The sequence below is a fragment of the Calliopsis andreniformis genome, chromosome 1, assembly GCF_051401765.1.
Source record: "Calliopsis andreniformis isolate RMS-2024a chromosome 1, iyCalAndr_principal, whole genome shotgun sequence".
In the NCBI taxonomy this organism is placed as follows: Eukaryota; Metazoa; Arthropoda; class Insecta; order Hymenoptera; family Andrenidae; genus Calliopsis; species Calliopsis andreniformis.
The window spans coordinates 12,264,939-12,292,913 of record NC_135062.1 but is presented as its reverse complement, the minus strand read 5'-3'; the positions used below and the strand labels follow the sequence as shown (position 1 = coordinate 12,292,913).

The following is a 27,975-nucleotide window of genomic DNA, read 5'->3' as shown; positions in this document are numbered from 1 at the left end:
ACGATTAAGCAATCTTTAAGAGCATAAATTTTGAATATTTTTCAATAATACAATATTGTTTCATAAAAAACAGAACAAATCTATATTGTTTTATAAAAAACAAAACAATATTTGCTAATAACTAGTAGCTCTAGTGTTAATCTTACTCCATATAGCACAGAGACGTCTTGAGAACATTTTCAAGACATCCAGTAAAGTCCTAAAAATGTCCAAAAGACGTCTTTAAAACGACCCAAGTTAGAATTCTTATATCATTAGAACGACTTAAGATATTCACAAGACATCCAAATTACGTCTACAAGTCGTTCAGACTAAAACCAGACGTCTTCAAGATGCCATATAATGTCTTTAAGACGCTTCATAAGCGTAAGTCGAAATTATGTCGTAACACAGTCAGACATAAAATAGACGTCTCGAAGTCGTGTGCTATCCGGGACTCGCTCCAGTGTGACCAAGTTCAAACCCTCCCTCCAGTCCCTCTTGCGCCAGGGGGATGATCGAGGGTGGCGCCTCGCCACGTCCCACCACCGAATCAGTCGTTCGCTATCTCGCTCGCGTCGCGCCTCTCCCCCGTTAACCTCTCCCTCGTTCGGTCGCTCTCGAACCCCCAACAATCCCGCAGCCACCGTCGGACGCGGGGCTGTCGGAGGGACAGTCGGTTTCACCTGGCGAAGGGAGCGCGTGGACCACCCGGTTGCTCGAACGTATCATCCGCCAACGCGCGTGACGATCACCCGAACTGTCCTTCCCCAACGAGCCCACTTCTCGCCGCGACGCCTGTCATGTGAACGAAACCCTCGCGATCCACGACAGTGTTATGGCGCGGAAGTGGCGGCGAACCATCGCAGTGTCGACGTCGTTCTCCACGGGGATATGCCGCTGCATCGACGTCCGCTGCTGAGCCCTCGTGGAAACATGAAGATACCGCCCCTGTCATGACCCAGGTACGTCGAACGTCATGGTTTCTTATCCATTCACAGCGAGACCGTAAGCTTAAATATTGCATGCAGTATCGTCGTGCTTCGACAACTTTCGTTTCTTAGCCTATGCGTTACGTCGGAGGAGTTTCACGTTCGCGATGTATATGAGTGTTTTATGCTGATTTCGACTTTTTTTTTTTTATTCTTGCTGGGTTACGTTGTCTTCTCGCGATTAGACAGGGTTAATGTTTGAGAACGTTGGGTTTCTGAGGTCTGGTGAATTTTTCTTAGCCTCGACTTTATTCTGGGGCTCCAGGGAGTTTCGAATGGTGGATCGGAGGATCGTGGTAGGGTGCATCTGCAATCTGTTGGTGCATAAGCACCTCGGAATGTTAAGCAAGATCAGTGACTCTGTTCTGTATTTCTGTGCGTGGTTTACGGTGAGTTTGGAGGATGTTCAGTGCAGGTGGTTTAGAAGGTGGTTGGCTGTTTATTTGAATGGCAGATTTGGGTGCCATTGACGTGCAAGGAGCTAGGACAAATCGCATGAATGGGTAATGGCGGCAGGTCGAGACAATAATTTTAGATAGTGACACGCATACAGCGCTGCGATCGTTCCCATTGATCTGTGTTACGTCCGAGTCCCACATTTTTCGGTTTCAATTTTTCGATGAGTTTGTGCAAACTTTCGCCGCGGGGCTGGAGCACACTTTCTGGTTTAAATGATAGAAATAGTTTATAGAATTTCAAGACTCTGTCTTAGAAAAGTTGTGTTATTTCTACAAAGTTAGTATGCCAGAAATATAGCGATACTTTGTACAATAAGTAATTACACGTCGAATGCGTGTGTAATTGAGCGATTTCGCTTCGAACCGCTGCTACCTTGAATTACTTTTTATTACGACGCCTTCGACGATATATACATTTATGACGTATGCTCTTTACGTGGACACGTATGTAATTTTCTGTGTACTACGTGAGTTGTTCGCGCTATTATTGTGAACCGGATGTGATCCAATCGGAGTACGTTCATTTACGAAATAGAAACCAATATCAGTTAGATAATATAACAACTCAATTACATGAATAATTTCTTAACAGATTGAGTATTTTTTTAATGGGTACTTCATTTCTAAGGGTAACTTAATATAATTTTATTTGATTATGGTCACTGAAGATTGAGGATCATTTTAAAACGTCGAACAGTATGGATTTCTCTTTTTTATTTCAAGGAAATGAGATTTAATTGCGAGATTACTTTTTAATCGTGATTTCGTGAATGTGAAGGGTGGTACAGGATGTGACGAAAGTTGTCCTCGATTGTCCAAAAAAAAACGCTATTATGCGCGATGACGTTCCTCATTCGTAGCCCGTTTTGGCTCACTATTTACCATATTTTATCTAGGGCGGCGCGGGTAAATCGATACGCGCTACTTTCATTCATGGCTGCCTCCCCTCACGGCTGGCACGTTGCCTCCTCGTACCACCACCGTGAAAGCAACCCTCCTACTACCACTGTTTCACCCATTAGGGGCATGGGCTATCTCCGTCGCAGTGATTCTCAAATCCCCCTTCCCTTCCCTCTGTGCCACCCCCGCGCGATGACGTCATGGAAAGGACTGGAAACCTGTCCTTACTCAAATTTCAAAATTTCCCTCTTGATATATCGATGTATGAGCCACTCATTTGTCAGATCGATTAATTCCGCAGCACAGAAATATTTATATCGCACGTGTACTTCAAAAGTGACGCCACTCAAAAAACGTGGTTTTTAAATTACAGCTATAAATTAATTTGGTAAATGAGTTGTGTCATTTTTGTAATACATGTGTGATATATATTGTAAATATAAAAGATTAAACACCAATCGATGCTTTTAATACAATTATTTCATTTTAATGGCTATGAATTGTGACAGATATGTACTTAGAAGTTGATATATTAGGTATCTATGATAGGAAGTGGATTTTCCACAGTTTTTTGTCATATTTCTTTTTAATTAAGATAGCTTCGAATTAGGATCCCTGCGCGTAAAATTGCTAAGGAATTTCTAGTGGTTGTTCGTTTTAATTGGCAGGGCGTTTTGTTGCGCCAGATGTGATATTGCATTTATGGAGGTCATTTGACACGTTTTTAGGGATTAATTGCATCGTTAAAGTGATCGCGTGGCTTACATGGAAGGTCATCGAGGTAAATTGGCAGAGCGCGCTTCCAAGAGATTTTAAAGTCGATTATCTAAGAACAGGAAACTCTTAATTATTTTAGACAACGGAGTAAAACGCAAAGCGATGCAAGAAGAATATATACTGCGATATTTTACGAATCTTACGTTTCACGATGCAGGCGCTTCTCTTTATCATTCTCTATCCTTTACGTTTGCAAGAGCGTCTCATGAATAGCCAAACAGTTTCAATGTTAATCCTCAAATTTAAATGTCCCATTTAATCTGATTTGCAAGAGAGGTACACGGGATTATTCCAGCAGCATTGTAAAGCCCTCTTATTTGCCAGTTTAAAGACTCGATCGAGTGCTACTCGAAAGCTGGCACTATTGAAAGCTACCTGTTACGTACATTGTCGCGCTGAAAGGCGGGTGTATGCAAAAGAAAAGAGGAAGAGAGATACCAGAGGATCATTCCTTTTCGTCGTGACACGATATCGAGCACGGAGGGCCTTCTTAACCTAGTATGCAAATAGAATCTGCAAATGTAATCTATAATCTTGGGCTCCATCTGCTCGTTTGATTCCGCGAATACCTTCGACCAGTATGGACTCTGTTAACAAGGAATCCTTGGATGATCTATAATCTTCTCACCTTTCAGTTTTCGTGATTCGAATATATCGAGCAAACCTTAAAGTATCTTTTCTACTTTAAAGAATTTATTTCTAGGATTCTTATTACCTATTTTATTTTTCTTTTGCTAGAATAAGTATTTTTAAAATAATTCATACTGGCTTACATTTGACATCGTTTAATATATAATATATAATACTGAGTATTCTGGTTTAATTAAATTCATGTAGAGTGGTACGCATTAATCACACATGGAATTTGGTGGATATGATAGATTTATTAATGTAGATCGAATACAATTTCTACGGCAGACTCTGTATGAATTATTCATGGAATATGATTAATTCGAAATTTCGAGGATATTTGGTATGGAACTCGATCTGCAGGTTGAGAATCAGCGTTCCCCAGCTATCGCTCTGGCGTTACTACCACGTCCGCGTTCTCCACCACTTTCAGGACCATCGTCGTTGGCGCATGGTCGCGAGAACTACCATCTCCAACGACCCATTGCCTCCGGTACCACTGACGCCATTCTCAGCGATGGGGCCGATACTCTCGCGATATCGCTGCTCCCCACAGTATCGCCAATTTGGAAGCAATTCCAATTTTATTGCATTCGAACACTTAAACCTTTTGAGTCTCCTTTGGGTCAGCGAAAACGTTTACCCTTCTACTGGTACGATATTCCTATTAAAAATTCATAAGTGGTAGCAAGGGGATGCATTAAGGTGTGGACATTAATTCAGTGTCTTTTTTAAATAAAAGGCACTGAATTCATTTCTATAGTTAATGCATAGAATTGTCAGTAGATCTTCGAAGTAAGATTAAATATTCAGATTCTCGATTTGAACTGAGTCGATTCAGCTGTAGAAGGAGGATACAATTAAAGCCACTTTCTTCCTATGGGAAATTAAAGGTGTTAAAGGATGTTTGAACCCATTGCTGCTCACTATCGCCACGGTGTACACCATATCGTATCGCGATGATATTCCCACCTTCGTCGTCGCGTCACTGCTGACGCCTTTTTAAACGTCCCCACCCTCACAGCTGACTACATATTTCAATCGTCCATACCATTCGCAGTCCGCCATCTCTTCTCCCCTTTCGTCCTCATCCCCTAACCGTTCTTCATCCCTGTTTCTCGTCATCGGATTACCACCAACCCTCCTCCTTCCCGCCGCTTAGCTAGCACGTTTCACACAACGTTCTCTCTTCCTCCCTTCCTATTTTTAGAATATTCTGCGCGGAATAAATCGCCCCGTAACCACCCCTTTCCTCGTCGATATACCAACACGACGAGGTTTGCGCGGACTGCTATCGACAAGAAATTCAAAATTTAATCGTTCAGTGGTCACTGCATTCTGCGTCGTCGAACCCACAAGAGAATAATTACTTGGTTAATGACCGATCGATGGCTGGTGTCTTGGGTCAGGATTTTGGAGAATATTTATACTCTTTATAATGAATAGAAGTGCATTTACCCATCTGATTTATAGCTGTTTTTAGAGAATCACGTTTTTTAAGTTATGTCACTTTTGAAGAACATTTATAATGTTATATATCATTGTTAATACTTTGCTGAACTTGCTGGGGCCTACAGACTGGTTATTTCCAATTATTAATATGTTACTAGTTTCTTTTTACTGTTAATGATTGTTTTACAATTCAATTACAGTAACAGTGGATCATAGTTCCACATATAGAAAGGCTTGCAGCTGGTTGGAACGCGCTCCTATTGTAGCCTATGGCTTCGATTAGAAAGGATACAGTGGATTTTTGTTTCGTTCAAATTCACGTTCGTCGTGCTGGCAATGGAAACGAGATTGCGAGCATGGTGCACCGAGTTTCACGGTGTATCCAGTTGCACAGTGTCCACCGCTTCCGTCTTTCGATACTTTCTATTATATTATTCCGTTTCCGTGGTTTCGATACGAACGATACTCGAGGATTAACGAGTAATTTCGTGGAAGGGAGGACGCGAGACAATTACTAGGCTTGCTGAGGTACAGTGTCTAATATCCTAGGACAACAGGAAATTTCTATTCAACTCCAATTTAGTGTCAACAATTTTATTATGCTTTAATGTACCGAACAGGTCAGGAATTGAATTTTTAAGAAATAGTATTGAAATAAAGTACATGTAGATATTTCAAAAGTAATGCAATTTTCGAATAAGTTTTATTACTCAAGAGAAAGTATTTTTTATGACAATATTATGTATCTAATCAATATTTTTTTTTAAGCTCATGTATAGCTTTTAATTTTTCTTGAAAAATATGTACCTATTTTTTTTAATTGTGTCACTTTTGAAATACATGTGTGTATATTGTGTGAAGTAACACATATGTGTATAATGTGAAATACATATGTATTATATTATGTATAGATAATCTTCTGTCATACAGTTTTTAAACTTTTCTTCATAATGAGATCACAACTTGTCTCGAGTGTTACAAGCATTCTTCAAGTAAACACTCAACAGCTGATCTGAAACTTTCCCACATCAGGAAGCAGCTTCCTGCAATCTTTTCTTTCCCCATTCTGCGCCACCAAGTGATTTTACTCTCGTTAGCGTCTCATCACCAGAACGATTGAGATTTACATCAGCTCCTCGATGACTCTCCTACGTTAGATCTCGAATGATTCTCATTCGTCGCGTTACTCAAACAAAACGCTGTTCATTTGACGGGATGTTAACTCGCCATGGTACATCGACGAAACGAAACTCGTGTCTTCTTTATCAGAAGCTGGCGTTCAGCTCGCTTTGCTCGGCGCGGAGAAAGTGATCATCGACGAGCTGAGGCAATTAGAAGGGGTTGAGTTCTGATCCTTCGCTCGTTAACAAGGCAATTCGTGTTTAAATTACGTGCTAGAGGAATTGAAGAAATCATAACAGAAGTGACTCTTGTCACTTGTCTTTTTCTAATTGTAAAAATCGAAAAAAATACTGTGGTGTTTTTGATTCTTGTTCCATCGATTAATTTTCTTTTTAATGAAATATTCGTCAGAATATGTATGCATATTGTGTTTTTTCATGGGAAAAAAATAGTGAAGTTGGTTTTTCTAGAATTGATTCGACAAGATACGTTATTTTTACTCGAGAGGTTAGTAGCTTCGTTTATCAGTTTTATGAATGAAAAATTAACGCTTAATGAATGAAGAACTACTCTAGCTGGCTATCATATAGTTGCCTTGGGAAATGAAAGGCCATGTTGAGCGGACATGTAAATGAGTCACTGTAACTGTTGCTAGACGTAATCGAGTAAATGTATATTCTTTTCTAAAATATCGAACCAGATATAAACTCAAATAACAGAACCTGTATTAAAAAATGTCGATTGGATTTAATTATCAGTTTTTGCATCATTAGATCAGATTAGATAAGTTGAATTACTCGCAGTCTGAATAGCAGCGATGAAAAAAAGCGTTAGAAATACGAGAATTTGAAGAGGAGGAAATCTTGCCAACATTTCCGCTTGAATTTAGCTTTTATCGTACAGATTTAAATTAATTTGACTTTTTTCAAAGACCGAGCACTTTTTACGTCACGAATGGGCCATAATAGTGCGACCTTCGGACGACCTCTACTATACCTACTTACAGAAGTAGCAAATTATGGAAATGACCGCTGTGCTTTTTTCTCTACTTCCACGATGACTTACGAGACGTTTGGGGAATGTCGAAAGCGTCTGGGCCAAAAAAGAGGACGAAGGGGGACTACCTTTTCGATTCTCGAAGTCAATCGAGCCACCTTTCTGAGAAACGTCATCGTGTTGTCCTTCGTCCCAGTGTTTTTCGCATTTCACCGTGGTGTATTAATAGAAAATGTATTTGCCTTGAATTTTTGTTACGCGGCACCAGCTCACGATGACGAACCATTCCCAGCGCGTTTCAGATTGAAAAACAGCGAGTCGTGTGAAACGACGATAAAAAAGGGAAGGGAGAAGATGAGATCTGCTTTTAGAGTTGCTGGAAGTTCCAATCATATTTGGGACGAATGTTTCTCGACTGTAAAGCTGGTACACTGATTCGCGAACTTCACAAGGTCTTCGCTTCTAAATTCGGATGGAACAATAGTGGAACACTGGTACATGATGAAAGAAATAAGGTAAAAAGAAGGTTTCTCTTTTTTTATTTCTTGGGAGACGATCTGAGAGACGTGGTCGATCGTTGCTTTGAAATTTTGAGGACTCTTATGAAATCTGTTTTTCGAGAGATTTAGTGTATCTGTACTTAGGGTTCAAAGAGTGCCGGCTTGTTTTTTATGTAAATGGAGATAGGAGCCTCGCGACAGGCATAAAATTTCTATCAAGAGAGCCTAAGTTTCTTTAAACACGCTCTGAGAATGATAATGTAGTTCCTTTTATCGTGGGCCTCTTCGAGTGCCAAATATTACCATAGGAAATTAGGGAGCTCGTCGATCAGGCATTCGAATTCAATTGTGCTCCTTCGATCAAGTTATTTAGGTTATCTTAATTTGCTATTTTGATATGGTAGAAGAAACAGGATGTCAAGAAGAAACTTGAATCGTGTTCATATTCGGAGCTGAAACAAAAAAAGAGGAGGTATTTTAAATGAAAACTCGACTAGCTTTCTAGTTGCTCTAGTTACGATTTCTGATTTTGTAACGTTGAAGTATTTAAATATCAGTATTTATAAAATTTTCGAGCTTCAATTTCTGTAACTACGAATAATCATCTCCATGTTAAAGACGCTACTGCTAAAAAAATGAGACGATTATCAGATGAATCTCTGCTTGGGATTCGAGCCTCTTCCACTAATGAGACACCTGTTCTTTCGAACCATCCATATCACCTCAAACTCCTTCAAACTCTTCAGCTTCAATACCCCCAAGTATCCATCATCCATACATCAAAGAACAAATCAGAGTTCACTTTCATCATCGTCAGGGAGCCAAGAGACCGCAAACTGCCACAAAGCAAAGGACTAATTTAACTCAGTGGCCAAGTCACTTAAGTTCTGGGTCTCCAGTGATCCAGATATAGCAGGACTGATAACACTCATTGGTTATCAAACTATAACTCCAAAGGTTCAAATATAGACTCACTCTGAACCCTGTTCTCTTCATTGCTCTATTCACCTTCGCCTGAAATCACTTCAAGCAACGAGTTCTACACGGAAAGAATGATCATACAGATCTTGCAAGTCTCCTAAGTAGATTGAAACAAGGTAGACTTTTGTAAGATTTGTTATAGATCTCTGTAAAATTAACAGAGATAGCTTGATTACAGTAAGAGCAGCTTTGCTAACTCAACGAAGTCGACTCTTATCAGACCTGATAGATTCTGATCATCGGAATTAACACTAACTTCAAATTTTTTTTCATTTTTAATAAACTATTACTAAGTGATAATTTGAGATTTACTCGAGGTCCCTGTATAGTTCCATCTTTAGTACTCTAAAATATCTAAAATTCTAAATATCAAAGATCGAGGAAAATCCAGTTCGGATAATCGACGCTCTACTGTATTTCTTTTCGAGTAGCATGAAATTATGATCTCGAAGAATTCAAGGACCAGTAATGTCAGCGAAGATGCAACGTCAAATAGGGAGAGGATCTCTCTGAAAAACGAAAGAATCACAACCTTCTGGAATGGACTTTCGCTCGTAACGACGCCCGCCGAGTGTATCGTGAGACGGAATAATTGCACCGAAATGCAGCGAACGTGAATCGCAGCTGCGCGCACCGGTGCATCGTCTCACCGAACGCAGATCAGATTGCTGTTCTAGAAACCCGAATAGAAAAACGGGATGGTAATTAGCGAGGGATACAGAGGCGATCATAGGACGATCAAAATTGCTTGGGTCTATTGTGATCTGACCACCAAAGCAGCCTGGAGTCTTTAATGGAGAATCTTCCTTGTAATCTTCAGACACTGTCATTAGGTGAAGAGGGATCGTTTCCAGAGCCAACAGAATCGACCTACATTCCTTCGGGAGCGCAAGGCTGTGATAAAGACACACGATAATAGTTCTTCCCTCGTCAGAAGTCTGATTGAGTCCGTCTCTGAATCGTGGATGATAATAGCGGAGAAATATGAACGTTGTGGAAGGAGTTTAAAGTTTGAATATCGCGACGGAGGAGCTTCAGGATTTCTTCGATAGAAACCCAACGAATATGTGATGCGAATATCGGCAGACGTCATCGTTTAAATTGCCCTGGGCCCTGACACACATGTGAGTCATAGGACCCATGTCAATATATTAATGCTTATATGGAAGTCGGTTCTCTTAAAAAATTCACTGACATACCGTGACACATTAGTAAACGAGGGTCTCATTAAAATGAAATTACTCGATTTTATTCACCATATTTTTTAACAATTTTATTATTTCTGTCCCAAGAGAAGTCTCCTGAAACGCGTTAGGAGCAATGCATTCCAGGGGACTTCTCATGGAACGTGAATAGGTATTTTAATAATTCAGAGGAGATATTTATCTTCTAATAATCCTAAAGAAAGACTGATTTAAAAGCAGCTTCAGGAGTCTAGATTTTATCAGTAGCTACTCCGATTGAAACGCGAATCATTGGGCAGCTCGAGCCAGTCTGATTCCACGAAACATTCAGAATAGTTGCATTTTCGCTGCGCGTTGCGTACAGATAATTAGCAGCGTCCCGTGAAACTAAAGAAATCGTAAGATTGTGGGTGAAAGTGGCGCGATGACCGTGCAACTGTTGCGTTGCACGCTTTGATCGCCGAGGACAGGCCCTCTCCCAAATGTTCTCTCATTGCGCAATTTCCCTCGGTGTGGGTCGCCTGTGTCCTGATCTTGATCACCTTCGCCGCATTCATCCGCGAAATTCGATTTTTTTCGTCGTCGAGACTTCTTATGGTATCCTTGACCTTGTACTAGGTCACGAGAAGCTTCAGACTCATAAAAAGTGTAATTCTCCTGTTTAGGATGCTGTATCGCTAACTTTTTAAATTGAGGTAATTTTTTGTGCATAAAGATGACTTGTAAATTAATAATAGTTTTTAAGGTCTGTAGGCGGGGTAACTTTTGAAATGAGAAATAGAAAATAGAAAATACAAGGAATTTGGTTTTCTACTTTAAAGCATCTCAGATGTAAAAAAAATATTTAGACTCGAAAGAAATACTTATTTAAATTTGTAGGTATATTGTGGGTACTGTGCAGAACTGATAATAGGGGATACGTCGATTCAGTTAGTAGTTACGATTAGTTTGGTCAACAATACGCTACATCTGAAACTGTGCGTGAAATCAGACGATTTTGTCTACTGTAACCATATAGATCCCCATTTTTTCCAGATGCAACTATACCTGCTCTCTACAATACTAAATAGTAAATTTGCAGAAACTTGAAAAATTCAGTTCTGGAGGAATTTCTCCTATCTTTAAGGAATCGATTTCCAAATTGAAAATTACATGGACATGCTATTTTTACACGAGCTTTTGGAAACGCTTCGCCTAATTGACCGCAAGGAACCATTTCTTATTCGAAATTTAAAACAATTTCGAACACGTCGTTCCGCGAGTGCACCGATGGAAAGTCGCGGAAATATGACCGAGTTTTCCGCGTGTGCATTGCGTTGGAACCGCGAGTTGCTCGAAAAATCGTTTGTTAAAATGGCCTTGTAATAAAATTCGTCTAGCCAGGAAATATTGAAAGGATAACGACGTTGTAACGGAGGCAGAGAAATAAATTTAACAAAACGCGCCACTCGACACCTGTGCACTCTGATTCGCTATGAATGCGCATAATTTACTCGAAGAGCGTGCAGACAGACAGGAATATTCTACTATCGCTTAATCGTTTCGTCTCCCCGCGATCGATCACCTATCAAAATGTGATTCTTAATGAGCAAACAAGTTTGTCTTGCAACAGGCTTAAATGAGTGTCTGAAGATTAATTAAGTATTTAGGACAGTGTCCCCCCAGGGAGGTGATTTCATAATATATACGTATTAATAACTTGAGCATGCATTTCAAAATAAATTTGACGACACGATTCAAAGTCTGTCGTCTAAGGGCATTTCTACGATAAAATGCCGCGAAATGTCATGGGTTCTGTACAGGGTGCTTCAGAAATATATGCCAATACTTCAGGAGCTGAATCTATACACTAAAACGAGTAGAAAATGTTATATGAACATAGGTCCTACATACCTTACTTTTCGAGTTATGGATGATTTAAAAAAATGCTCAAAAGTGTCCATCATCCATTAAATTTTTACCTTTGGGGCCATTTAGAATTATTGAGTATTTAGTGCAAGTGAATAATGTACACGAATTGCAACAAAGGATACAAAATGGATTTGAGACTCAAGGAACACCTGATATTTTTGAGTCAGTGAGAAAGTCGATGCTAATTATAACGTGTGCAGTGTGAGTCATGTAGTACACACTTCAATCATTTTCTTTAATCATCCATAACTCGAGGAGTAAGGTACATAGGACATGTATGTACATACGATATTTTTTGTTTATTCTAGTGTGTAGCTTCAGCCTCTGAAGTATTCACGTGTATTTCTGAAACAACCTGTATAAAAAATCCTAGACGAGAAAGAAGGGAGATGGATCGATGGAGTGTCGCTGGAAGGGAGATAAGCAGCGCAACAAATTGCTAGAATATCCGCGTGGAAGAACATAAGAAAAAGGGGTAGGAGTTGAAGCGTTGGCAGTGTTGCATAAATTCTAATTGGGTTAAAGTTTCAAGTCGTCGCGGAGAAGCGTCTATTGCGCGGCGAAACTGGGGCTCGATCTGCGAAGGACGTCCATAGAAAAAGGGGAAAAAGGAATTCGATATAACGCAACGCGTAAGTGGGTGACACGAAATTCTCCCTCTGTTCTCTGTCGTTCGAATTTCATCGTTCTGAGAAAGTGTTTTCCAACATTTTCACGCTTTTCAGTCTCCTCGGGACTTCTCTTCATCAATAGAGAAATAGGGTTGCTCCTTTTCACAGACACCAATCCATCAAAAATTGAATCTTATTTATTTGTTTCAGAATTGTAATAATTTTCATCCTCTATGTGACTAATTTGCAGGAAAAAATAGTCATACAGACCTTGCAAAAGTCTCCTAACAATAAGTTTTGAGCAAGGTAGACTTTTGTAGGATTTGTTAAGGTAGCTAACTCAGTACTGCCCAGTAGTCAAGCACTTAGTGAGAGATGTCGATTCTTTTAATAAAAAAGTACATTTAAATTAAAAGAAAAGAAGAACTTAGTAGCTATCTCTGGAGTATCGAGTCGAAGTTGACTCATGGTATAACATGAGGATTCAAAGGTCGATCACTTTAATAAATAACGATTTTAAAGTACTTATTTATCAATTTATTGTATGATATAATGAGACATCTAAATTTACTGTCTGATCCATTGGAAAAAATTCAAATAACACTATCATTACTTATTGAAGTGATCGATTACTATACACTGATCGAGTACTGAGTCAACTACCTTATAGACCTTTATAAAATTAACAAAGGTAGCTTGACTACAGTAAGAGCGGCTTTGTTAAATCTACAAAGTCGACTCTTACTGTTTCTATTAAACTCAGGCCTGCTAGATCACTCTTGTAAATTCTACAAGAGTCTTCAATAACTTAATCTTAACATTTTTTTCGAGAGATTCCTTCTCGATCGCTGGCATTTTAATGAAATCTCTGTCAGTATCATTATTACACTGTAATGAATATCAAATACGAAGCGTTCGAGGCACGCCAGGCTTTCAGACTCGAGATCACAGCTTAACGCAGCGCGTGCCTTAAGCGTTTGCATGCTATCTCGCTCCTGTCTTCTCCTTTCTCCTCGACACTTTCACTGTCACTTCGAACCGTCGCGGATTCTTGTTAGGCATCTCTGTCTACTGCCGCCGGGAATAATTCTGATTACCGAGGAAACAATCGCGGCTGGGGATTGTTCTTCAAGGTAGCGGCATTGACAGATGTCAGTATCATCAAGCAAGCTAGCTTTTATATTATTCTTCGTTCAATATCCTAGATTCGAATCTGGAGATTTGTGTATAGAATGGTTTAGTAGAAAGTACAGTAGACTACTTCGTGATGTATTATTTATTATTCCTAGTACAATTGTTAATGGATCGTTAATATTAGTATTGGAGGTAGAAGTATCTTGAAGATGAATGTGATAGGATTGGTCTCCCTCTTTCCTAGGTTAGCAGACTCTATAAATAAAGATCTGCTTTGCAACAGGTTTTCCCAGGAGATAGCATCAGTGGAAGGCGACAAGGATGCCGAAGCTCACGTTCTAGTTGATATTTATGGGGTTTTGCTTATCCCTATTTCTTAGATATAGATGGAGTGAAGCCTCGATTGTTGCAGAGGAATGGGGTTGAAGATAGAGTAACTATTGAGGTTATGATATATTATACTTATCTAAGTTTTTTTCTAGGTTCTAGGGTAAATGTCCCTGAACACTTAAAATGTCAAATGTTCTAGTTAAATGTTCAACTATTGGAAAGTTCATCTTAAGAGGATCCAAATTTGCTAGGATGTGATATCCATCTTCAATTAGAAGAACCCAGTGGCCTAGATCCAGCACCACTATTCGAGGAAGCATTGTATTCGAAACCTACTCCAAAATTTCGAGCATTTGCTTCAGCTCGCCACTGTGCTAGCATTCATCGATAACTTAACGAGAAGTTAATGGAAATTAGCGATGGTGCTCCTACTCTAATAATTCCTAGAACTTCATCGACTCGACAAAAGCAGCGCAGCCGCGGTCGATCATAAGACGCTCGGCTGGAAAATTGCTCCGCTGTCAAAAGGCACCGAGCGTTCTGATATCGCTTGACGTAGCTGTTCCGACGTGCATCGTCTGTCCTTAAATTAGTTAAACTGGCGCGCTGAAATTAACCCAGTTATGCGAAAGAGGATATCGAATAAATTCAGCGCGCAGACGCGTATTGGTGGCGTCACCGTGTCCGTGTGTGGGTGGTTATTGGCGATGGAACGTGGTAGGAATAGGAAAACAAGGACACAAACATCTGGGACAGAGACAGGTGCATGGAGAGGGAGGAGAGGCGAACGAGAGTGGAAATCAGAGAGGAAAAGGGGAAAACTAGGAGTGGATAAAGGAAAGACAATGAGGCGCATTTAGAGAAACAAATATTAATCCACCGAAGACACTCTCAAGGAGACTCGAAGACAGAGTGGGAAGAAAGAAAGAGTGTAAAATATTCTAAAAAATAAATCTACATAAAAAACCAATAAACTGAGCCAAAACAGGACATAAAGGGAGGACTGAAACGCAAAACGGGGAACAAACATAATAAAATCTGTAACTGAGAAGCATGGGACCAACAATAAGAGGAGTAACAGAAATGTCAGCAGTGAAAGAGGGAACTGCTTCTATAGAGAGCGAAGGCCAGACCAGAAAGAGAGAAACAACAGAGGGTGGAAGAGGAAAGTTTGCTTCTAGAAGGCTAGAGAGAAAGGTCCAGCGTTTAGTTAGCCACCAAGTTAGGGGTTGAAAGGGGGACAGAGAGTACACAATGCGAGGGAAGAGGCACGGAGGGGTGGATCAGCTGGGGAGGGATGGCAAGGGAAACGAGGCCTCCGCTACCCTTTGAAGGCACACGCTGGTCCAACTGCTACCGCCTCTCGTCGGCGGTTGCACAGCATGCGGGGGCGGTGGTGCAGCTGCACGAGTGGAGGGCAGTGATGCTCTTCACGGTCTCGTGGATTGATCCTCGAACGACTCGTTCTCGCAGACCGAGATTACCGACGCACCTGAGCTACTCGAACCACGAATTGCGTTCATCATCGAGAACTTCCTCTGCGATTCTCTGCGCTGGCAGATGGGCCACAACCAGTCGAATTTGTGACTTGAGAGTCTCTACGAAGTCTCTTCAGCTGGTAGATGTTTTTGTAGATACGAGGATTCGATGATATAGATGACTCAAGGAGATTCCTTGCGTCTGGAGACCTAGAGGAGTTTGGAACTTAGAAATACATCTGGAGGAATCTTCGAAGACCTCTGACCTCGAAAAAACTTGGGAAAGTTTCTTACCAGCTGTAATCAGACACTTATTGACCACTATCTCTGCTAGACGTTCAAGGATTGCAATCATCTCGCTTTTTTTAGCTCGCTCAGATAAGAATCTCAAGATAGCTTCCGAAGATTGCCATGAATGAAAACAAAAATAATCTGCTTTGAACATCGAATGAGTTACCGAGGAAATTTTGATCCCTAGCAATCAGCAAGATCGTCCATCAACTGGACTCGCGTAAATAATTCAGAGACTACCATGTGCAAGTAATCGACTATCCCAATCGTAGTGAAAGGGCTAGCAGCGTTGTCATTTTGAGACTCTAGTCAGCATAGGTATCGAGGAGCCTCAGTCAGCAATCGATGGAGAGGAGCGTCGTCGACCTGATGACGTTCCTGGACGTCTGCCAGCTCTACCTACAGACCAAACGGAAGTCGAGGAACCTGTGCACCCTCTGGGCCATCATCACGTTCATTCGCACCGAGGACAGTGGTGAATTCCTCCGTTGGTGTCGCGCGTACACCGTGCCTCATCTGCGCTATCGAAGCGACAACGCCACTTCGAGAAGGGAGAAAGAGAAACAGAAAATAGAAAAGATGCTGCTGCGGCTTCTCCAAGAACTCTTCTACTGCGGCTGCATACCACAATGCGACGTCGGTTTATGAATACAGTTGCAGCGTCTTCGGACATTCCTGAAGATAATGATAAAAGATTGTTTCAAGAGGGTGATAAATACTCGGTACGTAAGTGCAAGTGGTCAGTGATTTAATCAGTGTGTTGATACTTATTTTTGTATGTTCTACAGTATAGTTTTCTCGAGACTATTCGTTGACTTGGGACCTTTGTCGTAGGACCCCTTTTCTGGACAGCATGGCTTCTTGACTGTCTTGGGCCTCTAGTGCCCTTGGATTTTTCCCAGATAGAGAAATATTTTCTGGTATAGGTTACGCGATACTACTTGGGCTATTATCTATATCGATCTAACTTTACTTTCCCGTATAATTTCGTACAATAGGTGGTCCCACTTTGCTGGGGTATTTCAGTGTCATCATATTCCTTATTTCCTCAGAATATTCTTCACTTCTTCACAGTATACTAGTTTCATCTGTTTGTACTCGCTATTCCCTCATTCTGAGGCTCTTATTACTCCTCAGGCAAGTAGTTAACCCTTTGTACTCGTAAATTTATAATTTTGCCTTCATTATGTCCCTCAGAGACATCAGTCTAGCACAAAAGGTTAAAGGAGTATAAGGATCTTATCGAAAGTGTTAGCAATCTACAAGGCTCCCCTTATATTATCGATTAACCTGTAGATTCTATGTTTAATTCGACTTCCTCTTGGTGTTATTCTTCTCTGGTTCATTTTTCGTCGCCCACTCGCGCGAAGTCGGAGTGGATCCACGAGTGGACGTCTTGTGGTATTCTTTCGTCGACGAAGAGGCCACTCGACCCCTTTGCGTTGACGGACCTCTCTCGCGATCGTCACAGGCCAACAAGAGGCCTCAAGCCTCGAGCGATACACCCTTTGAATAGGGCGCAAATGGAAATAGTTGTTGCTCGACGATGTCATCTTGGTCGATCAGCTTTTTGTTGGCATTTCGATCGAGTGAGATGGCTACGCCAGAGAATTAAAAGTGTCAGCTCTTTTGTTAGGTTCATCGAGAAAAAATTATAAATGGCGATTTTATTTTCTAGGAATCTGTTGTTTATTTATTTATTTAATTAGTAAACAGAGAAAAAACCCTTTAGTATACAAATAGTATTTTTAATCGTTGATAGACAAGTCACGAATCAATCGAACCCCAGCATAGTTGCGGTTATTTATTTCAATCTTCCTAGCTGCTGAGATAATTCGTCGCGACAGTGGCTAAATTGTGTCTTCCTTGCCACTGACTATTAGAAAGTTGCGATTTTTCGGCTCGTCGTAGATTTCCATGGAAGAGAGAATCCTGCTGTATCTTTATAGGGCAATAAACTTCAAATACAGGTGTTTTCTCTTCCAATTTCGTGGCTCCAAAGTGTTCCTAGGAAAAAGAAAGCGTTTGCAGACGATTGAATGAAATTGAGTACTCTAGCTCAGTTCATAGCAGGAATGATTGCAATTCTGAAGTTTCGTCTACGTATCGTGAAACACCCTGCGAAATGCCTTGCGGTTACCTTGCAATTCACCAACCCATTTACTTTAAGCGAAACGTAGCCGTGCAAAAACGCTATTAAACGCAATGTCGCAGGAGAAAACAATAGTGTTCGGTGAACGTGAACCTGAGGGTAATCAATATCGTGGTAACAGTTTTTCGACGATGCACGCTGTTTCAAAGCCATTGTTTCGAACTCGTCGCGAGAAAGTTGTCCAAGCGACGGATAATCTCGACGCGTGGAGCCTCTGGACTGGGCGTCGATACGTGATTCATTAGGAGGTGGGACAGCCAGGGACGATCGCGCTGCTAATTAGGTCAACAGTGCTACCTGTGGATTCTGTGCTAACACGCTTCTGGAATTGATCAATGTGGCAAATATTCAAATTGAACAGATTCGTTTCTAAGACGATTAGTAGTCGAGCTACTGATTTTTGAATTTTTAGAGGTGACGTGGTCTTTGATGAAGTTGATAGGAAAGGTTCAGAGGAGAGGCTTTTCACTGAGTAACTTTGTTTAGACGGTGGAAAAGCTTCGGCGAACCATTGACTAAAAATAGCAGGTTTCCTTGGTCGTGGAACTCCCGTGAAACATGAAGCACCTGCAAATACGGAAGTGTTCGATCGCTATTTCCAGTGGCGGGCGGAAGTACCATGGGACAGCAGTATTTTTAGCTTCCTTGGTTGCGGTAAAATGAAGTTGCTTCCACGCTTCCTACCCTTTCTGAAATGGTGGTGTATTAGGTATTCTTTTGTGGAGACGTGATAGAGTCTGCTTTTGAGAGATTTTAGAGTTATAGTTTCGTAGAATTTTTACTTCCACTTCGAAAATTCTATTATATTGGAATTATACAATCCTGCAATTTTACAGTCTTGCAGTTCTCTGTTTTTTTTCAGTATCATAATTCTACTCTTCCAAGAATTCTACGATTCTTTTTTTCTACATTTCTAGAATTCTACAATTTCTTAATTTTAAAGTTCTAGAAATCTACACGTCTTCAGTTCTGACAATTTTTGAAATTCTACAATTCTACAGTTCTACAGTTCTACAGTTCTACAGTTCTACAGTTCTACCATTCTATAGTTCTATAGTTCTACCATTCTATAGTTCTACAATTCTACAATTCTACAATCCTACAGTTCTACAGTTCTACAGTTCTACCATTCTACAATTCTACAATTCTACAGTTCTACAATTCTACAATTCTACAATTCTACAATTCTACAATTCTACAATTCTACAATTCTACAATTCTACAATTCTACAATTCTACAATTCTACAATTCTACAGTTCTGCATTTTGAGAATTCTGCACTTTCATTTTAAAACTTTCTGCAGTTATACAGTTCTCTCAAGAGTTAATTAAATATATATTCCGCCTAATTACCATTTCTTACAAAACCACCATAAAGTGATTTTCCTGTTGGCAATTCGAAATATTATTGGCCATTAGATCCTCAGTAAATCATCGAAAAACGTGATATAAGCACAGCAGTGACATAAAGAAAGTGTAAGAAACGTCAACATCTATGAATTAACTCGTCAGGGTTCTAATAAACGGTACTGGAACTCCGTGGTACCCTTCGTACCTGGGACGAGTAGCTGTGGCAGCATGGTAGCTAGTTGGATAAAAGAAAGTGACGAGAAAGTACGAAACCGGTACCTTTGGAACCGGAATCCTTCGTCATCAACCGATTACGGAATATCAATCGGCGGATGACCGAATGAAATTGAACGTCAACGTTCTACGCTTAATCAGTAGCACTCGAGATAATCGTATGCTGTGCTTTTGAACTTTCGTAACGGTCACGGTAGTTTTCGAGGCTCCATTCGTCATGTCACAGGAAATCGCAAATTGCTTCTTCGGTTACGTGATGCTCGCCGCTGATCGGTCGTTGGTTATTTAATCGTGCTGCTGTTACTCGGCAAATCTACGCTTAGATGTAACGTGAAATGTGTGTTCTATAGGGTGTGAGAAAAGTGTTCAGTTTGTTGTTATTAAATATCTATGTTCGTTTTACAAGTTTAAACATTTGTATCTATCATTCTGATGCATCCTATAGTTCTTTATTAATCCATTAGCTGTTGTGGTCCTCATTTCAGGGGATCACGCGTATTTTATTTTTTACTACTTAATAACAGTGGTCACAAATCCTCAAACAGAGATATTAAATCTATAGATTTAATTTGAGGAGAAAAGTTGGCAGTTGATTATTAATGATTAATCCAGATTAGCCTGAACACTTTTCATAAGGATTCTTCAAGTAAAAGTTCAGGTTTAACTGGGTTAAACGTTTATGTTTCTGTAATTGTAATTTTTGGGTGAATTTTTCATGAGAATAATCGTTCTGTTACAGTATCGCGGACACGCGTGTGGATGAGGGTAAACCATCTTAGCGAGAGGGATGTCTGAAAGCGACGGAGAGCAGATAGCTCGGTCGGTGGCCTTGGAGCAAGCCTACGTCCACGAGGTTTACGAGCAATGCGCCGAAAAGACTGTCCAGAGTAGGCACTGGCCACGGATTTATCAGTTTCTCGAGGAACTGGAGCCAGGCGCCCTCGTGTGCGACATCGGTAGGTTCGATTCCTCCCCTGAACCCTAGAACACCCTCTTGCAATTATTTCTCTGACCCCTATCTTCGAACCTTTTCAGCTACAAACTTCCTAAACTTAAAAAAAAGAAACTGATATAATTCCCTTTTCAGATACAGTACTGTGCAGAGTTGGCAAGGTTAGAGAAGGTTAAAGAAGGAAAAAATTTGGCTCTACATGGCTATAGTAGATAGGACCACCTAATTTCACACTACTTTCATAACTGACTCAGCGTATTATTGGCCAAAGTGATCGTGACTACTAACTGAATCTACGTTGAAATCACTACTATATGTCTCACGTGCAATCTTAACAGCCCTGCACAGTACATGTTGAGGAATTATGGTATAGAGATCCACATTAATTTAAAAAGAAATTTTAGATTGCCATTTTGAGAGCCAGTTATGGAGAACATGGTACAATGGAAACGTGGCCACTGTGCTTACCCAAGTCACCGCTTTTCAGGCTCATAGTAAACGCCTTGTGCCGCGCCCCATTGAACGCTACTGCATGCGCACACACCCGTGCACGCGCCCGTTTATGGTCGCGTGTCTTTATTCCTTCTTCCTTTGCTCGCTTTTTCTTCAACCAGGCCCCGGTCACCCGCGCTTTCACATGATCAATTGACCTCCGCGCGGATGTATCGACGGGAATCCGTGTAGATTAGGCGCGGTGGTGTGTGTGCCTGATCCCACGTCGTTGAAATACCGTGGGATCCGTTCTCCGATTACACAAACTCATCGACCGACGAACTTTGAAGCAACCGATTCATGCTCCGCCTAAGATCCACTTTTCGCGCGTCGTTTCGAAAGGCGATACAGACGCTGATTAGTGGCGCCAGTTGGGTGATCGGTTCCAAATCCTTTCGAGACACTGAAAGGGGATATCAAATTTTTTTAATTTTTTTTGAGTGGAGAAGAAGTATTCTTGAGCAGAAAAGTGTTGATCTAGCTTTTAACAAGGTGGTTAAACCACCTGTTTAGTCATGATCATTAATTGGTGGTCGGTTTTAAATCCTTTCGAAATTCTGAAACAGGGATATTAAATTTTTTTTCGTTCTTTTTGAAAGGGAAAGAAATATTTTCAAGGAGAAAAATATTGACCAAGTTTTTAGAAAGGTGATTGAACCAACTATTTAATCAAAACGATTGTTGGTCGGGTTTAATTCGCTTCGAGAGTCTGAAAGGAGGATACCAAATTTTTTTTCATTCTTTTTCGAGGGGATAAGAAATATTTTTGAGAAGACAAATATTGATCAAGTTTTTAGAAAAGTAGTTAAACCGACTATTTAATCAAGATGATTGGTCGTCGGTTTCAAATCCTTTTGTGAAACTGGAACCGGAATATCAAATTTTTTTAAAATCCTTTTCGAGAGGGAGACAAATATTGTTGAGGAGAAAAATGTTGTTCAGGTTTCTAGAAAGGTAGTTGAACCAACGATTCAATCAAGATGGGATCTATTTAAATCTGGATCCTGTTGGTCAAGATATTTTACCCTTAGAATTTTTTATCAAGTTCTTTAGAATTATTTCGAGTTCAGTGGCCTGCAGTAAGAGGTTCATTTATAATTCGAGGATTTTTATTTCTCGATTTGTTCAGGTTGTGGCAACGGGAAGTACCTCAGCGTTAATCACAGCATTTTTAAGGTGGGAGTGGATCGATGCAAGCGTTTCACGGATATCGCGCGTGAGAAGGAAAATGAGGTGGGTATATCATTTTAAAGAAAATACAAATGGAATGATTGCGGGAAACGAACTTTTACATCCGTATCCTGTTTTATCGGTCTAATCGCTACTACCGCGTTTAATCGTATCCGGAATGTTTCCTGTGGGACGTGTTTTTCTATTTACCTTTTTAGCGTGATTGAATAAAATACAGGGTGATCCAGATTGCAAGTGAAATGCCGTATAGAGATCTTTGTAGGCTGCCAGTGTGTAGCGTGTTGCCTTTCCATAGGCGCTTGAATTGCAGTGGGTTGCCTGTCGACAGGCGCCTGAAATCTGCATTTTTGAAGACCTAATATTAAAACGGAAGTAATTTTTTCATCATCAATCTGCGTCTCTAATCCCTTCTACGAGTAATTCTCTTATAACACGGTAGTTCTTTCTAAAGACTACAGTATTATATGTAAATTAGATACATGTTTATTACCTTCCTCATTTATTTATTAATTCCTTTCTTCATTAATGCTGTGTGACGTTTAAATTTTTAAGATTTTCCTATTGTTGACTCTTGTTAGAGCAAAACTGTGTTATATAGAGGTGGTCCGTAGTTCTGTATTATATATTATAAAATTTAGAATTAAATATCTATGTAAGGAGATGTCTAATATTTGACAATTATGCTTATCGACAGAAATTATTTTTTACAGGTACTGATCTGCGACAATCTGGCCCTACCCTTTCGAGATGAGAGTTTCGACGCTGTTCTCTCAATCGCCGTGGTGCACCACTTTGCCACAACAGAAAGGAGGGTGCACGCGCTAAAAGAGCTCGCGCGGGTGCTGCGAATCGGTGGTCGCCTGGTTATATCCGTATGGGCTATGGAACAAAGACATAGGAAGGTAAACTCGTGGGATTTTCTCTTACTTTAACATCTAAAATCGTTACATTTTGCTCACTCTGTAGCTGATCATATTGTATATTCCAATGCCACTAGTCAAGATGGCTTAAAAATGTCTTTTGACAGTTCTGACAGGATTGAATTCAAGTGGCGTTCAAACATATCTATGAAATACACCCACGCTAACGTGACAGTCAATCAATACGATTTCACTGCATATAGTCAACGCAAATCATATTCAAGTGCTCTGATTTTCAAGAATAAATATAGCTTCTTTGATTTAAATATTTTCTAAAAGATTTGTCGTTTTAATTGCTTCGTTATCCATTCATAATTCTAGTAATAAATTCATCAAGACTCAGAATTCGAAACAATTAAGGATTCACTTTCCCTAATTTTATGGATCAATCTGGCGCTTAAGTGGATGAAAAGTTGCGATACGCTTTCTTCCATTCCCGAACTAAATTGTTCCTCATTTTTTTTGTTTCAGTTCGAGTCGCAGGATGTCTTGGTACCATGGCCCAAAGCATATTGCGCCAGTTCGTCGACGAACAGGTCCAAATACCCGGGTGCACCGAACACCATCGACATGCATTCCACTCTAAACGCTCAAAAGTACTTATCGTCTTTCAAGATGTATTATTAGTCGTAGTTATTCATTTAAATTTTCAACGAAAACAAAAGTGCTCCATAAATAGTAGCCATTAGTTCGCCGAATGATCACAGTACGAAAGCATGTAACTACGATATTCGGAAATCCTTGAAAGCTGTAGGCAAATTACCGCTCGAAAATTGCGTTTCGTTACTCTCCGTCCTTGCACGGCGTTCGTTCTCAAAAGCTTCACGTCGTGACTGCGATAATTATCAGGTAATAACGTTCTTGCTTCAGGAACAGCCAACGAAAGTGTAAGAGCAAAGGCTATTGGATCGACCCTATATTCAGTCCATCGCCATCCACTAGCAGCCTGTCCAGCCCGAATGAGACCTGCTACAGCTTTTTCCGTCGTGCTTTGCAGGTAGGCGGCTCGACAAAATTTCCTTGAACGAAATTTCTGTTGTGCCACGTGTAGGTAACGCTCGCGTGCATCTAAATTACTTTTTTACACTTTATCGCACACATGTACCTAGGGTGCTGCGCCTGGCTTAGCCACCAGAAAGGTTTTTATCTTCGAAGTTGACAGACTAAGTGGTTTAGTAAAAAGAAGTATCTATTAGGAAAGGGGTGATGTTTTTAAAAAATCAAATTCTTGTATAATCAGTTCGTGGATCCTAGCCATGCAACTGGAGATATATCAGCAGTCTAACCAGTTGCATGTAGAACCAATCCTATTTGTAGTTGCGTGTCCAGAGTCAAATGGGCAGACCGTACGTTCCCTGAGTAGTTAAGAAGCCAAGGTTTGGCCATTTATTTTTGGGGCACCCTATATACGTCACGCGACACGATAACATCCCGCAGTACGTAACTAAATTGTCACGGGAAGTCTTATCGATTTGGTGGGCAGCCGCAACATTGTTCGTACCAAAAAGTAGGGTAACCGCTTGCTAAATGTACTTGGAGCATGATTGTAACAGGGAACCAGCCCGAAAGATCCCCTGCTATTGATTTCTGTTTTCTCAGAAACTGGCAGGAGGCAGACGTGGGTCTGGAAGTCGACCTTGGTTCCTCGAAAGCTGGCAGAGTGGAAGTGGAAAGCATCGAAAGGATTACGAGCAAGAAGAACCGCCGGACGCAGACGAGCTGCCCATCGAATTACGACGCGTGGAGGATGTCAACATGTCGCTGAACAAGCAGTCAGACTCGTTGAGTATAAAGTCGAAGAGTCTCGGTGACATCTTAGAGATTCAACGATTGGATCTGGTGCGATCTAGATCCAGCATTCCTGGTCTCTGCTCGATGCTAACGTCTGAGTTAAATTTGGATGGTGAATCGAGGACGTCATCGTCGATGAGTGGCTCTAAGCCGAGATTGATCAAGCAGAAGTCTCATTTTGTAGACGACGCTGGTTTGGAAAATCCTGAAAACACTGCCATTGAAGAATTCACTAAGGATGTTCCAGACTTTCAGGTGTGTAATTGCAACGATTGATAAGAATACTTGCGATACTGATGAAGTTCTAAAACGTATTTCCAAAATGCAGGTGCATTTTCAAACCCTCGTTAATATTCTTATTTTTTTCTTATTCTAGGTGACACCCAGTCACTACTCAAAGCGAGGGAGCATCCTGAAGCAAAGCTCTATGAACGAGGAGCTAATGTCCACGGAGAGGTTGGAGGAGAAGGAGAGGTTACGACGAAACATCATGAAACAGGCCTCCCTGAACGAAGACATCTTCTGCAAAGGAAATACATTCGAGGCGCTCAGAGATTCCCTCTACTCCGCAAACGCGACCAGAAGATTCCAACTACTAAAAAGTGGCCTTACAAACAAGATCAAACAGTCGACGACGAACATCGAGGTCTCAGGTATTTCGCTCAAAAACGGTTTCGTGAAAATTCTTCAAGGATGGAAGTTGAGCGACAGCGAGACTACTACCAGCACACCGAACGACGATGGGTCTAAAACGAAAGCCAACGACAAGGTTCAGCCGGTTCCCGTGATGAAAAGAGAAGTGGAAGGAGTTGAAAGGCGTTTGTCAAGAGAAGACGGCTCGGATTCCCCGAAGGACAGCAGCTTGCAAAGCGATACCAGTGTCGACTCCGAGGACAGTTTCGCATCCGTGATTTACGTGCCAAAGCAGGACGCGACTCCAGTAGCTGACGTACCAGCTACACCTGGCCACCAACTGGGCAGCACCTCAGCACCTCCTTCGCCGCGTGTTAAACACCCCCCTGATGTAACCAATTCAAGGCTTAAGCTCATTTCCATATCGCCCTTGCTCAAACAGTTCCCAGCCACAAGCAAGTCTCTACCTCCGCCTAGTCCACCTGGTTTATCGCCTCGAACTCTCAATCCAGTGTTCATGAGACCGTTCTTCGCCTCTACAACCGTTACCAATCAGCAACCCATGCCTGGAGAAATGGCAATCGGCCCAAAGAGAGCAGAAGGTTTGAATAATAACTACCAGTCGTCAAACCCAGATTCACAAGCCAATAAAAAGACCACTGAAGCAGAGATGAATGAAAGGAACGGTTTCTCGGATACTAAAAAGCCTAGTTTGCAAACTATACCCCCCTATCGATCCAGGTCTGCAGTAGTCGACGTTGGAGAGCCAAAGACTATCGAGGACACTGCGCCACTTTTACCGAGCAGGGATGAAGTTCTTGACGTAGTGTCTGAAGAGAAGAGCTACGAGATCAACAGAGAAGAAGAGAGTCGTAAAGCTAGGTTAAACCAGATAAAAGAACTTCTAAAGCAGAAGCCAGGCTTTGCAACGCGGACTAAACCATCCTTCCCAATAGTGAGACGCGCCTCCACCACAGCCAGCGGTCGTCTGGAAGCTGTTACCAAGGTTCTACCGCGGCTACTTTCGCTGGAATTATTCAATCCTGAAACCGACGACTTGGACAGCGACTCTAGTGGTGTTTCTTCACCAGAATCGGTGGGCTCGGTGATCAGTGTCATTTCTGACGAGAGATACGCGAAGAAGGATAATACCAAGTCCGAGTGCACTGAGTCTGAAGTGTTGGATAGCTCAGCAGAGAATGTTTCTGATCCCAGCGACGCAACTGCAGACGAGTCCTCTGGATACGTGGCTGATTCGAAAGAGGAGGAGACTAAAACCACAGCAGACAGTACTTCGTCTCAGTCTTCGAGACTTCTAGAGGCGGCAGCCAACGTAGCCAGTTCCTTGGAGGACGCTGTTGAGACAGCGATTCAAAAAACGCACACTCGATCACATTCAGCACAACAACGAGGAGGCGAAACATCGAGCGCCAGCGAAGTCAAGGCAGCGTCCAAGCAGTCCAGCTTGAGCGACAGTTACCAGCTACCAGAAGTGGAGGACACTTGGAACGAGGAGTGTCGTCGGCATTTGATAGACTTCACTGAGAAGCTCAGCGAGAACCTAATGCAAAACGACCAGTATACCCAGAAAACTGAATTGGAGACCGATAGAAGCAACCTGGCAAAAGACTTGGGCCCCAGGAAACCTGATTTCGCTCTACCCACTTACGAAGTCCCTTCGTCCAAATTCTCAAAGGCTAAATACAACATGTCGAACACCATTGCGTGGCTCAGCAACACGAATAATGGATTCCACGAGGGCACAGAGAAGATGGAGGTCTCAGACTTGGCTCATTCCAATGGGGACAAGACGCAGATACATCGAAGCAGCTCAGAGGACATAATGGACTTCGTGATGGTCTCCAATACCGGAGAATTCATGGAAAAGGAGAACGCTCTGTCAGATAAACATCCTTCAGGGAAATCTTCCTACCTAAGGACAGATAATTCTATGGAATCAAGTGACATCGGTGAGTCTATCGACAACACGATCAGCTTCAGCGATGGTAGCCACGCGGAATCCACTGGAAGGCTCTGCAGTAGCATGGTTTCTCTCTTATCGAACAACGCAGAGTATCCCAAATCGTACGCCGAGAAGCGCAGACTCCAGATCCAGAGGCGATCAGCCTCCGAGGAGACTCCACCTAGGTACCCAGACAGCAGCAAACGGAGTACCGATTGTTTGGTCACCACGACCACAGGAAGCAACAACTCCCTGAGTGCCTCCTCCTCCCAGGAGTCCCTGCCTTCTGACCGTGGAGGCGGCGCTATCACCTATCATCAGTACTACCACGTGTTCAGGGAGGGCGAATTGGACCAACTGATCAACAAATACGTGGAGAACTTGCACATTATCTCGTCCTACTACGATCATGCAAGCTGGTGCATCGTCGCGGAAAAGGTGCAGGTCTGGACTATATGACTCGAGGCCCACGGCCGAGTCGCGCGTTCAACCTTCAGCGCGTCAGTTTCCCATGGCTTGGCTACCAGACGGCGGCTCACTAATCGAGGGTGTTAATCGCTTCGTGAAGATC

At 41.6% G+C, this 27,975-nt stretch overlaps 1 protein-coding gene across 2 annotated transcripts; it reads left to right on the top strand.

Annotated features, from left to right (window-relative positions):
* Positions 1–662: 662 nt before the first annotated feature.
* On the top strand, positions 663–27,975 carry Fid (class I SAM-dependent methyltransferase fire dancer). Of its 2 annotated transcripts, none has more exons than XM_076381477.1 (8): positions 663–944; positions 20,202–20,418; positions 22,036–22,139; positions 22,808–22,999; positions 23,489–23,613; positions 23,888–24,014; positions 24,617–25,063; positions 25,185–27,975. In XM_076381477.1, the coding sequence occupies exons 2-8, from the start codon at positions 20,250–20,252 to the stop codon at positions 27,861–27,863; spliced, it is 3,843 nt and encodes a 1,280-aa protein (XP_076237592.1). In that variant the 5' UTR covers positions 663–944; positions 20,202–20,249; the 3' UTR covers positions 27,864–27,975. The 2 variants fall into 2 exon arrangements, with proteins under 2 accessions (XP_076237592.1, XP_076237599.1); XM_076381484.1 differs by lacking the exon at positions 663–944 and adding an exon at positions 16,393–16,448.